Below are 13,601 nucleotides of genomic sequence, written 5' to 3' on the forward strand. Positions count from 1 at the left end.
GCAGCAGTGACACACAGCATGAAAAAACATTTTTATTTCCTCTGAAGATTGAAGAACGTAAACAAAACTAAACCGTGGATCATGAAAGAGCACGATGTGGACACTTATAGAGTATTAGTATAGAGTAGGTACAGCACACAGCCGGGAGGTCAGCATAAACATATAGGCTGTACATTTACACAGTTAATGTGTGTGGAGGCTCTACATATCCATTTTAGATATAGTGTGCACAATATCCATCAGCATATATGTATATGAAGGTACACAATAGATCGCACATGTATTAATATTAATATGTCACAGTGAGAGGGTTACAAAGCAGGGGGCTGCATTATATGTTAAGTGTTTACCGTATATTAGAGATAGATCTCTCTTCTTGTTTGGGGAGGGGGGGGGGGGTGTATTGATACATATTGGTATATGTGTGTGTGTGTGTGTGTGTGTGTGTGTGTGTGTGTGTGTGTGTGTGTGTGTGTGTGTGTGTGTGTGTGTGTGTGTGTGTGTGTGTCAGAGAGTGCGAGAAGCTCTGTGCTTGTTTTCTCCTAATGGCCATTATGCAACACAGGGGGACTCATAACTCAGAAGGAGAAGCCAGGAGATTAAATCTTCATTACTGCAGCAGCAACTGCTCTCACAGTGTGTGTGTGTGTGTGTGTGTGTGTGTCTGCGAGCTGCTAAATCATCGAAATTGTTATGCGTGCTTGTAAAAGTGGGGATAAATAAGAGCGTTCATACGTGTGCATGTTTCCTGCGTTTTGCTGCTTTTTTTCATTCACATTTATTTGATGCAACGTGGAGTAAAGAAATGAAAAATGTGGGTGTTTCATGTTTTCAGCTCAAATCAAAAGCTGATTTGAAGTGAGACTCCCCGGAGCGATTTCCCACTCAGTCAGAGATCTTTCATTTAAAGTGAAAATGGGGAAAAAAATCACCTCCCTCCATCTGTAAACTTATTTTCAGGAGAAATTAAATATTAAAACCACAGACTTGTCTTTAATAGATCAAAGTGTGTGACTGTTTGTGTTACTGAACACGATGGATTCGAGCCCCACGTTCATTTTCATCAGTCCTCATGTCTTCTCATTTTTCATCATCATCATCGTCTCCAGTCGTCTCCTTCGTCCAATCATCAGGCAGCTTTAACCCTGGTTTCCCTCCTTGTGTTTTATTTCATGTCCTTTCTCTCTTTCCTTTCCCATCTTTATTTCATTTCTTTCATTTTCTTTGTCCTGTCCTCATTCCTCCTGCTTCCTCCCTTCCCTGCTGTCCATTCTGTTTTACCCTCCCCTCTCCTCCTTTTGCCATTCCTTTAATCTTTCCTTTCCTTGATTCATTTCTCTTATTTTTATTTTCTTTCATTTCCTCCTTCATTTATTTTTTATTGCCTTTGTCTTTCTATTTTTTCCCCCTTTTTTACTTTGTTTCCTATTTCCTGATTCTTTCTTTCCTTGTTTATGTTCCCTTTTCTTTCTTGCTTCTTTTCTTCCTCTCCTTATTGCCTTTAGCTGTCTTTTTTTCTTTTTCTCTTTGTTGTCCCTTTGTGCCTTTTACTCCTTGTTTTTTTAATCTATTTATCTTTTGGTTCCTTTTTCCTGTCCTTTCTATTTTTTCTCGTCCCTAGTCTTTCCTTTCTTTTTGCATTTCCTTTTTCTTTTTTTTCTTTTTCCCTTTCTATGCCTCCAACTCTTTCTATTATTTTTTCCTTTTTCTTTCTCTCCTCCATTCATTCTTTCCTTTTCCCTTTGCGCTCCCTCTCTTTTTCTTTAATTCTTCTTTCCTTTCAGAGTTTTCCCCTTCCTTGTCTCCTTGTTTCCTTGTCTCCTTGTCCTTTCAGTGTTACATAATAAAGTTGGACCTCTTGAAGCTTCTTAAAGGCAGTGCTGATGTCCTGGTGCATTTCTACATACATTGCTGTGTCATTGAGCCTACAGTCAGACATAAATTACTACGATCGTGTAACACTGTGCATAACCACACACTACATACTGTTCTATCAGTGAATGTGGTTATTGTGCAGGTGAGAGATGACTTCACTTATTCAGGGAGCTAATCAGGCTTTCATGATGTGAAACACCGGCAGCGCGCTGCTGCGGAGGTCAGGGTGACGCAGTGATGTCACGCATGTGGTTTCATTATATCTCCTGCTCCTCTGTGCTGATTAATCTGCTGTAAGACAGCACCAACATGTATTTACAGGTTTGAAATTAAAACCTCATCCATCCTGTTAAATACTAAGTGGTTTGATGTGGAGGAGTGCTCGCTGTTGTGAACGGGGCCGCCGTTAATCGAGGTTACCGTAACATGGTTAACAACTTTTCACTGATTGGAAAAATTAATGAAGTGAGCGGCGTTCGCACACGCTCGCTGTCGTGTGAACGATGGCTGCCTTCTTTCACAAAGGACGGCGCAGCGCTGCACAGCCGACTGTGAAACCGTGAAACTTAAATATGCGACCATGCTGCTGTTGACGAACCGTTTTCACTCTTTCTCAAAGCGACTGTCGAGTGGAGGGTCGATCCACTGATGCTAATGCTAAACAAGGCGTCCCTGGACTATGTGTACGACTTCTTCTCTGCATCATGCAGCCTGGTGCAGAGTTCCTGAGCTCGTGCACTGATTTCATCACACAATCATCTGAAGGCTTCAACATCACGGACATCCAGCACTGATTATCAGTCTTTTCTCTTCTGATGACGTTATGAACTATGTTGAGGGACATTATTTTGAAATGTTTCCATAATCAGTTTGTAGTTTTGGTTTTAATCTTTACTTTTGTTAAACTCGGCCTCTCTCCGATGCTCTTTTTTTACCCACTCATGTTGCTGACCTGCTGCCAGTTAACCTGATTAGTCAGAAAGTTTTCCTCCAGCTGTTTCTTCTTAGTGCCGCCTACTTGTTCCATCCTGTTTCATACACTGTAAAATGTAATATTGTGTTTAATTAAAAATATTAAATAGGCTGAACTCAATTTTTATCAATTTGTTATTAGAACTCAATTTAAATAAGTTACCAGTACTTTTTATGCAAAAATGCTGATAAACTCGATTTATTTGAGCTGTCCTAACTTAGAAAAACTAAGTAAGCTGGAAGTTTTGCTTCTCAGGGCGGAAGGATGAAAGATGTGTTTTGAAAATGCCACGTGACTGCCGTTCTCCTCCCTCCCGGATCAGTCCGCATGTTCATGGCGCCAGCATTTGTTATGGAATATATTGAGCAAACCTGGAGATATTATTGTTGTCATTGCTGTGGATCTTTACTGACTTGGTGAGTAAATGTTTACTCTTATTCAAACTGATTTTGTGGCTTCTCTTAGTTTAGCACCAGGTTTATAATCTTGCTAGCTAGTTAGTGTTAGCCTAGCGTTGCTGCTGCCGCTGTGCTCATGTTACTTAAAAATTAACACCACAGCCTTAAAAACCTTACATAAAACTACGTCGGTGAATTTTTTTGTTGATTGTTTGAAATAAATAAGTGAGATAAGAGCCCAGACAAAATTCTTTGGGAGGTGCAGCCGTTAGGGGTGGGATAGGTGTGGGTGTGGGGGGTGGATAACGGAGCTCTCCGAAAACGTGGAAGCACTTTTGCAAATATGTGATATTTTGATAAATTAAGTAGATATTTGAGCATTATACAGCTACATTCTCGCCTGAAAATATCTTAAAATGTTATTTTGTGACCCAGAAAGGGTAGTCTGGTGAAAAAGAGGATCGCATTTGTCGGCCACGGTTGTCGGAGCCTGTGCGCACTTGTAAGCGCGGCAATGGCGGAGGAGCACTGCTGAAAAACGTATTACTTTTTCTGGGTCACAAAATAAACTTTTAAGATATTTTCAGGCAAGAATGTAGCTGTGTGAATTTCAAATATCTGCTCGATTTATCAAGACATCACATATTTGCAAAAATGCTCCGACGTTTTCGGAGACGTCTATTTTTTCATGCTTTGTGGCAGCTTTAGAACATCTGTGGCATCTATTAATGCCAAATCTAGCCTTTATTTAACAACATAAGCGAACTCTATGTTACAATGATTGCACAGCCATTAAGGATCAAATCAGTTTCTGAAAAATGTTCTGTTTTTTCTCCCTCTGCTTGCTTCTTACTGTCTTTGAGGCTCGGGACCAGCACTCCTGTTGTTGGACAGAAAGACATCAACTCAGTGGTAAGTATTTTGGTTTTCCAATATATTAGCAACTGTCAGTGACATTTATATTAATCAGGCTGAACTTTAATCATACTTTAGATCAGCCTGTCTTACTTATTGTTTTATTTGTGCTTTGGTTTGGGGAAGTTGTTTCTTTACTGATCTTTACCTGTCTTCTGTTATTAGACTTGAGATATGACTGCACTGTGCTGTTGCTGTGACTCCAGTTAATTCTACAAGACATGCTGTGTAAGTAAACAAACAACAACAGTTTGGTCTGCATTTCTTGAAAGATCACATCCCCCAAACTTAGTTTAGAGGGTCTACACTGTATATAGTGAAGTCTGCAAGTTTTCTAACAGCAAAATTTGTTTTGTGCCCAAAATCATTTTGCACATCATTAGAATGAAAGTTATTGCCCATGTTTGCATAGCCCTTTTTAAAATTATTCTTTCATGACAATATTGTGTGTTGCGTGGTGGTCACGGCTATCCAGACTGACAATTTGGGACATTGAATGTCACCTCTCCGGCGGGGAGGGAGCCTGAGATTGTCTAAATTGGAGTCTGTTTTATACCAAATGCAGAAAAAATGTTTTAAGAAAGCAATTAAGTTCATGTTCCAAAAAATATGATTGTTTGCTTGCAGGACAACAGGAGAGATGAGTCCTCCGTCACAGATGGTGTGGTCAGTGAAGATGGTCGCCTGCAGGTTCAAGCTCATTGCATCTCCAACCCACATCCACTGCGACTGTACTTAAGGGAAGTTAAAGACTTTCTTCTGCACTTACATTTGGATCACCTTGATCCATGACAGTCATTCAGGCAGTAATGCCTGGACTGGAAACAAGCCATCCTTAAAATATTACAACATTCCAGCTCCTGTGTTGGAATGAAAAACGAATGTGTTGTTTAAATTAGAGACTGCACTTGTGACAGAACAATAAATATTTTATGTTGATTATATAAATAATGTAAGTACAAAACAAACTTGTGGTAGGCCTAAACTTATTTTCAGAATAATTACATCTAAGACTTTGTTTCGTTGTAAGATTATAACAGTGATGGCAATATCATTTTTATTCAGCAGAACAGTGTCCAGTATGTTGGCTGTTGTACTTTGTTGTGTTTGAAAATAAAAGTTGTGCTCATTTTAACATCATTACAAAAGTGTTGTTAATTATTTTTAATGATATTCATGGTACCACAAATTGTTTTTTCATTTAGTTGAACTTGAAATGTTTGTCAGTAGGTAAAAAATTAGTATTGTCAGAAAGTCAGAAATATCAAGTTATTCTTAATACTGCAGACTTGCAATGTATAAGTTGTCCTAACAGTCATCCTAAGTAAGCTTTACTTAGTTTTTTTGAGGCAACGAGTTTCCATAATTTTTTTGAGTTCTGGGAACTAACACGGCTGTGTACATTTTGAGTAGGGTGTACTCAAAATGAGTAAGTTGCCCAAACTTGGTCATCTTACGTAAACTTGATCCAATTTTTTTGAGTTCTGGGAACAAATGAGCTTGTACAGAATACTCAAAATAAATACGTTGTCCTAACTTAGTCATTTTTAGCTAAGCTTTACTCAATTTTTTTGAGGCAACGAGTTTCCATAATTTTTTTGAGTTCTGGGAACTAATTAGATTTTACAGTGTAGAGACGTGTTGCTGCAATCAAATTCAGAGTCAGCCATGTCTCTCTTAAAGCATGTGTTCAGGTTACACATCGGATATTTTTGGTGTTCTGTTGTGAACAGAATTGAGGAAATTTTTGCGTTCTGTTTGTGTTTTGTTTTTAACATTTTACCCAGTGTCACAAGTTTTTTTGGAACCGGGTTGTGTAACACTACTTGGTGTACGCATATCCAGGCACTGGCAGTACAGACATGAAGCCAGCGTCCTGACAGAAGAGCTAAAAAAGGAAAAAGTCAACACGAAATAAAAAAACCTGCCGTCTGCCGCCGTAACAAGAAAAGGAAAAAGTGCAGCACAAACATGAAAACATACAGACTGTGCATGAAATGAGCGAGCAGATTACTTTTCTGGCATTTACTCAGCCGTCCGTAGCCTTCATGGACACAGACGAGGGAAACGCATCAGAAACAGCGAAGGTTAGAAAAGAAAATCTCTCTGATGATGTTTGGAAGCTTTATAATGTGTAAAAATGTGATTTATAATAACAAGTAAAGAAAAAAATCAGATCAGGACGGATTGATTTAGCTCAGCTTGAATTTTGGATGTTGATGCACCAAAGAGCAGGTAAATAAACACATTTGAATCGTTCTGCAGCGTCCTAAACGATGAGTCACTCCGCTGAGTTTGTAATGCTGTTCGACTCGATCGTCTAAGGCAAAGACTCCAGTTCAGCCAATGGACAGTTTGGAAAATATGAAGGCCATCAGTTTTGGACTGAACTGTGTTTTCATGAGTTTCACAGTTTTTCGTTTCACCGTGTTCATTCATGCTACACTCGTGACATTAAGTAACAGGTTACTAACCGAAACCTTCTGATGATTACAGCCGAGGGTGGGCAGAGAGCTACCACATCTTTTTCTGCACATTTATTTCCTACGAACTATGCAGTTAAACACAAAGTTAAACACAAAGTTTCCTGCAAACAAGCCTTTCATTTACAGTTAAAGTCTACAGTTTCATTGCACGTGTACAATAAATACGAATAAGGGGCTGTTCTATTCTAATTTACTCCAGCAGCATTTTTTTTCCTGCAGATGAAATTATGCACTTCTTTTTCTTGTTCTGAGATATTTCCGGGATCAAACATGTAATTAAATTTCTTTAGAATAGTTTCACTTTCTGGGTCTAAGCCTCGACAGACTGCTGCTCGATGAAATCGGTGACAAAGAGCGATCGCTGCGGTCGCCTGTAGTTTACCTCGAAGACGCCAACGAGACTGAAAAGACTGATCAAACTAAACCAGAAACAGTTCGCCTTCAAAGTAAAAGTTCTGCCTTGGCATTGTAACCAACAGGTTTCAAAGGGTTCCACTTTTACTTTGGAGGTGCACTCTTTCTGTTTCCAGTCTGCAAGTTTGATGTTTTACATTAAAATATGGCAAACTAGCAAAGCAGCAACACTCAGTGATTGGCTGGCTCGGGCGTCCTGGACCTTCATGCTTCCTGATCTCCACCTCTGCGCTGCTCGTTTCAGCACACAGCATAATGACAGCTGCTGAGACGGCGTCACAAAATCATAAGGTTTCTGTGGATATTCATATTTTCTTAATTCATTGGTGCAGATGTGTGCTCTAATGATAAATATCACATTTTGATAAATGTAAAACGCTTTGCTGTGGGTTCATAAAGCAACGAGCGCTCCATCATTAAACTATGCAGTCGTGCGTTTCAGGCAGAGAGACATATGTTTCCTGGTTGACAGGTGTTGACTGGCTCTTCGAGGAAGGGGCGGGACCACAGATTTCTATCAAACATACTTTGAATGTTTCTTCTTTGTAATATCTCCGACTGCTTTAACTTCCTGCTTTGGTTTTCCTTAAATTACAAAAGTGGATTTTAAAGGGCAACGCTCCAGTTTTAGTCTAAATATAATTTTAACCAATAACATCAGACAGGAGCCGGTTTATGTTTGACTGTCAGTTTTAATTTTTCACTTTTTTTAGATCCTTTTCTGCAGATGACAGGTGCCTCTGTAGAGGAGCTATACAGAGACACGAATCAGGCCGATGATTCACTGCAGTCGCTAAATTCAAACGCACGTTTTCTCGTTAGAGTTTAAACTGCTCTTTCTCTGCTTTCGCTTGCTGTTTTTTCCATCCTATAAAGAGTTGATTGTGTTTTTCCTGCCAGCTCAGCAGCAGCAGATGAAGTCAGCTGACATTCATATCTGTGTCATTACAGAGAGCGCCGTTATCAGACACCGATCGTGTAGCGGCAACATTAACAGCAGGCCGGAGGACATCCTGCAGCACTGTATGTGATTCTGAAAATAACCCAGAGTGGGCTGTAATGAGCTATAGCGCTTATAATGTGAGTCGCTGGATACTGATACATGTGCCTGTTATGGGCTTTTTGCACTTTTGCTACTATAATAAACCTTTTGTTACTAACAAAGCAAATCTTATGCTGTCTCCTGCACAAACATGTCACTACAAAACCTGAACAGATTTAAGAAAGATTTCCTTCCTGGAGGCTTATGTAGCAATCAGGCGTAGCATTACCCTGAAGGTGTGCTGTGGTATCTGCACCAACATGTTAGCAGCATGTCCTTTAAGTCCTCTAAGCTGTGAGGCGGGCCTACATGGATCGGACTCGTTTGAGCTACAGCAGCTCGCCTTCGATCTCTACGTGCATCAATGAGCCTGCAATGACCCCTGCAGACCAGAAACACCCTACAAGAGCTGCAGTTCTGGAGACGCTCTGACCCAGTCGTGCCTGTCTGATGGGTGTAATAACTAGCGACCAGCTATATGTGGAGTTTGCATGTTACCCCCTAATCTTGCGCATCATCAGCAACACTGAAAAACACGCCATCATGACTCAGGACCAAAGACTGTATATAAAAGGCGGACATCGCCACGATGCAACACTTGTGACAGTAGTCGCATTGATTCCTGTTCGTTGGGTTAAAATTCCTTCTTTGCCAGGTTAATGCGTTCCACCTGAAGAGTCTCACAAATGAAAACAGAATAAATTACAATTAAATGAAAGGAATAAACAGTGTTCATTTAAGGTCATACAGCCGTTAGTTGCTCTTCTATTGAATACCAGTTCAACCAACTGGGAGTAAAAAAAACACCAATGGTTAGTTTTCACCATCCTGGATAAAGCGAAGCAGCGCCTCAGTTTCCAAACCTGATGGGGATCCAGGTGTGTTTTCCTTCCATTACATCAGCAGTTGTTTTCTCCTCTCCAAGATAAAACTTCAGCACAGAAGCTGCACATCCAGCCCCAGCAGGGCCCAGGTGCAAAAACACAGTCTGAGCATTTAATGTCGTAGCAATCCCCACGTTTAATGAAGCAGAGCCTTCGTGAGGATATTAAAAACGCAGACCTGGCTGGGAGGGGTGGGCGCCAACCGCAGCACTCCACTACGGCCAACGCAACGACCGATGACGCTGAACTCCACCGACAGCAACAACAGCAGCTAACGGCGCTCCTCTGTGCGCCACAGGCTAACGCCGCTCTGAACAAACACGCCGCAGCGACGACGACGGATGAGTCTGTGGTGTGGATGTTTGTCTGAAGCCATTTCCACAAGTTTAACCCCAGAAACGTGTGTGTGTACATGTTTAGACATCTTTGTGAGGACAGAAAATTAGCATGCCACTATACTTGTGGGGACAAAGTGCCCGTCCCCACGAGTTTCAAGACATTTTTGAGACTCAAAATGTGGTTTTAGTCCCAGGGTTACAGTTGGGTTATGGTTAGGTTTAGGCTCAGGGTTAAGGGTCAGGGCACCTAGTGAAACCATTATGTCAATGAGATGTCCTCACTAAGATATGAAAACCAGTGTGTGTGTGTCAGACGGTGGATTATCTGGTTCTACTTCCCCAAAAACACACGTGACACAAACACATGAAGAATTGTGACGTGGAAAAAGGCCTGATTGTGTTTTCCTCTTTACTGAACACAGCGACGTGCTGAAAAATAATCAAAAATCGAATATTTTAGCTTTATTTTTTCCTCCCCCAGGAGGAAAACGTCTTCCGAGATCCGACACACAGTCGGGCGATGTCGACTGCTCATCTGTTAAAGTGTGAACTCACCCTCTTGATGTCCTTGCCGAAGGTCTCGCTGAAGCTCGAGCCGAGGATCTCAAACTGGACGTGGGAGTTGGAGCCGCTGTCCTTAAAGTCCATCGTACCTGTCAGACCTGTGATATTTCCCTGAAGAGGAGGGTGACAGACAGAGAGGAGAGAGACGGGGATTTAGAAGTCACGCAGGATGATCTGTGCTCGCCGTCTGACAGAATCAGGTTTTTCCCAGAACCTTTAGATGGCCCACTTTCTTCTTTTATTACTTTATGACGATCTTTAACTCGAGCTGCTACCTTCTTTGACTCTTTCTGTTGGCGTCTCAAGCTTGACCTGCAGTGGGTTTTTGAAGAAAGACAATCTGAGGCAGACATTATATTAGGTTTGATTATATTTGGTTATTTCAGGAACAGTTTGTAATCCACAACAGCTCGTGTTCAAACGAGACACGAGCTGAGAATGACAACTTCCTGTGCTATTGATGGATTTATGCTCCAGAAATCTGTCAATTTACCTGAACAATGACACAGGCAGCAGCCGTGCTTTTATATACCAATGGCAACCAGTTGAGTCTTCTATATCAAAGACATGTGATTCACATGAGTTGCCCCTGAATTTCTCAGTGAGAGATTAACAATCATAGCATCAACATAAGGACTCATAAATGTCGGCAAATTCTTGGAGGGCGTTTGTGGACACTGGGAATGTACAAAGAAGTGGAAAAACTTGAGGGACAAATATGTTTCCCCCCTGAAAAAACTGACGAGGAACCAGGAGGGACAAAGTCCCAGAACTTTATGTGTTTCTCTCACTAAACGGGATGTAGAACATGCGGTCATTTCCACCAGCACTAGCATAAATCCCACCAACCACAACAGCTATGCTGCTGTGTGTAGGAGCTCCAAAGACCTCCGTCAGGAGTCTGAATCCGGCCTCAGGCCCCTTTTGTACTGGGAACCTCGCAGTAGGGGCAGCGTGTATCGGCACCCATGCCAGGGGATAAATGCAGCAATACTACAGCCGTCTCAGATCATTGACAAACCTTATTTTGATTCTTCTACGCTGCATAGTACACGTCTATGTTAAATATGAACACATGACTATGAGATTTCTTTTCACTTTTGAAGACAAATCCTAAAAGCCTCTCCTGACTGAAATAATGAAAAACATGAGTCATCCACAAGATGACTCTTTCAAATGAGGATAACTTGTATGCCTTTTGGCCTTAGAGTCATGTTTGGGTGCCAGAATTATCCATAAAGGGTGGAGAAGGGAACATAACCCTAACCCCCGTCCCAGCAATCAGGCGGATTAACAGGTTAAAGGGGCAAGAAAAAAGGACCCAGGTGACCTCTAAAACACCTGCTGCTACCCTTCCTGCATCTTTAATACCAACACAGAAAATGTCACGAACGCACTGAATGCCAGAAATCCCAGGGTGCAGTGGGAGCCAATAAATATAGACCTAAATATTTAATGACCATCTTTATCAGTTCCTTTATCAGTTCTGGCTGCTCTGCAGAACGATGAGGCGCCATATAGAATATCATCAGAGTCTGACTGAATGAGTTCAGCTCATGACTGCTGTGCCGCTGCCAGGAAAGGCCATGGATGAAATGTCACTTCATGACTTCCATCAGTTCATGTTGGATGTAAAGCATGACTGAAGACGGTCATCACAGCAGGCCAGCAAACTAAATGTTCCTCTGTCAGCAGCAAAGGTCGCGTTCGTCGTCACCTGGAGGAAATTAATGTTTGAAAATGTTTGGCTCTTTCAAAAATGTGTCCGAGTAAACGCATTCAATACACACACCTGTCAGAGGAAGGAAGGACGACGGTTTTCACGTCTTCGGATACGCGGAACATAAAAAAGTTCTCAGCTTCTGCCATTTTTCACTCAGCGAATGTCGTCCTGTCTTTATCGTCCATTTCATCAGCAAAGTAGCCCAGACTCGTCTGGGGGTAATGACCAACTCTGAGGTGAGATGCAGCAAAAGTGCGTCCATAACAATCAAACTGACAAATGACTGCCTGGTGCACGAAACAGAAGATTTGAGGTTGGACGGGGAACGTCAGAAAGGGCGTGTTTGAGATGGAACAAGACTTCAGATTTCTCCTGAATAAATGTTTCCATCGCTAATCAGCTGGAATAATGGCTGTGGCAGTTTGAGGATTGTACAACTCACACATTCAGATTCATTAAACTTGATATATCCTGCAAGAGTCCGTGCAGTTTACTTTTGTTATTTCCAGAGCAGTTTGTGAAACGTTAAATGCAGCAACCTTGACCTCTGAGCGATGCCGGTCCAGTGCAGAGGCTGGACGGTTGGTCGTGTCGGGAGTCACAGCCTCATCAGCTCGGAGATGAGGCTATTCCTCCTCCTCGTCGGAGGAACTGCTGTTTTCGGCAGCTTTTTGGTATGAAATGAGAATTTTAAGCGACCGCGTGCTCTGTCTGGCTTGTCCGCATATAAAGATAACGTCCACGTTAGATTTGCAGTCATACATCACTGCAGGAGTAATAATCCTTTGGTGGATATTTCTGTCAATATCATTCAAAAACATGATGCATTATGACTTTTCTACAGGAATCTCCGGCAACTCAAGAAGGAGCGCTAATGAGCTCGGCGGTCGTTACTCTGATGCGTGTCAGAAAAGCAGACTCGTGTTTTTTAATAAAACACAACCACGCGTGCTCGGAGGGACTCATCAGCCCAGCCAAAGAGCATCTTTCTCCAATTAGACTGTGAGAACTGACTCCAGGTTGCTGCGTGCAATTTAGCTGCATCTTTGATGTGCGATTGATTTTCTGTTAACAAAGGAGCTGTTTATTCTTTTATTTTGAAAATTGTACAAATCAAATGCTCCTCTCGCTGTGCTCGCCTCGACTTTCTTTAAATAAATAACAGTTATGAGAAAACTTTACTATTTTGAACCAAATTGAATAAGAGGCTGTACAGGTGCTAAAATAAAACTTCTTATTTGCACAGTTTTTTTAATTTTAAAAAAGACGAGTACTCGATTCAGAGTTAAATTCTTCCATCGTAATGAGTTTGATATCAGGGCTTAAACCAGTGGGCATGTTTTGGTCTCCTCTTACTCTGAATGTGTTTTACCTTCTGGATGGTCTCCAGCATGGACCAGCCTCCGTTCCAGGGCTTGGTGGACTTCTTGATGCAGTTCAGGCTGGCCATGCTGTGCCACTTCCTGTCCTCCAGCTTCCTGTAGAACGCGTTGGCAAGCATCAGCACGCTGTCGTACAGGTACAGGTTGGACACCTGAAGGCGAGACACGGGCAGGATGAATACACGTGATCGGTTTTTCTTTTGAACAGTTTTTCATGTCCGACCTCGTTGACTGTTACGTAACATCTGTCGAACGTGACGTGTGAAACAAACGTAAAAGAAGAACGTAACATCACATCTGCAGGGCGATAAAGAAAAATCAAAAGAATATAGATGTTAATATTTACTGTATGTGTGACAAAAATCTACATTTCCAGAATTTTCACTCTGGATCTCAAGAATGAAATCGTAGGTTTCTGTGACTGAACCCTCACACACGTGAACGGGAGATGTGACGTGATTGGTGGAAGGAAGAGAAAATTTATGAACATCTGCAACGAATATCCACAGCAAGCACAGACACTGAGCACATGTGTGACACAGCTGGATGCTGCACTAATGCCACCACCAGCACGGCTGACACACACACGCACACACACACGTCAAAT

At 41.7% G+C, this 13,601-nt stretch overlaps 1 protein-coding gene across 2 annotated transcripts in view; it reads right to left on the reverse strand.

The window, feature by feature from the left end:
• LOC134633038 (glutamate receptor ionotropic, delta-1-like) overlaps window positions 1-13,601 on the reverse strand; it is a 592,754-nt gene that overhangs the window by 59,141 nt on the left and 520,012 nt on the right. For both annotated transcript variants that reach the window (XM_063481897.1, XM_063481896.1), the window contains exons 7-8: window positions 12,985-13,146; window positions 9,881-10,000 (exon numbers count right to left, since the gene is read on the reverse strand). In XM_063481897.1, coding sequence (XP_063337967.1) covers window positions 9,881-10,000; window positions 12,985-13,146 — 282 coding nt within the window. The remainder of the gene's footprint in view (window positions 1-9,880; window positions 10,001-12,984; window positions 13,147-13,601) is intronic.

The sequence above is a fragment of the Pelmatolapia mariae genome, linkage group LG8 (genome assembly GCF_036321145.2).
Source record: "Pelmatolapia mariae isolate MD_Pm_ZW linkage group LG8, Pm_UMD_F_2, whole genome shotgun sequence".
Classification (NCBI taxonomy): Eukaryota; Metazoa; Chordata; class Actinopteri; order Cichliformes; family Cichlidae; genus Pelmatolapia; species Pelmatolapia mariae.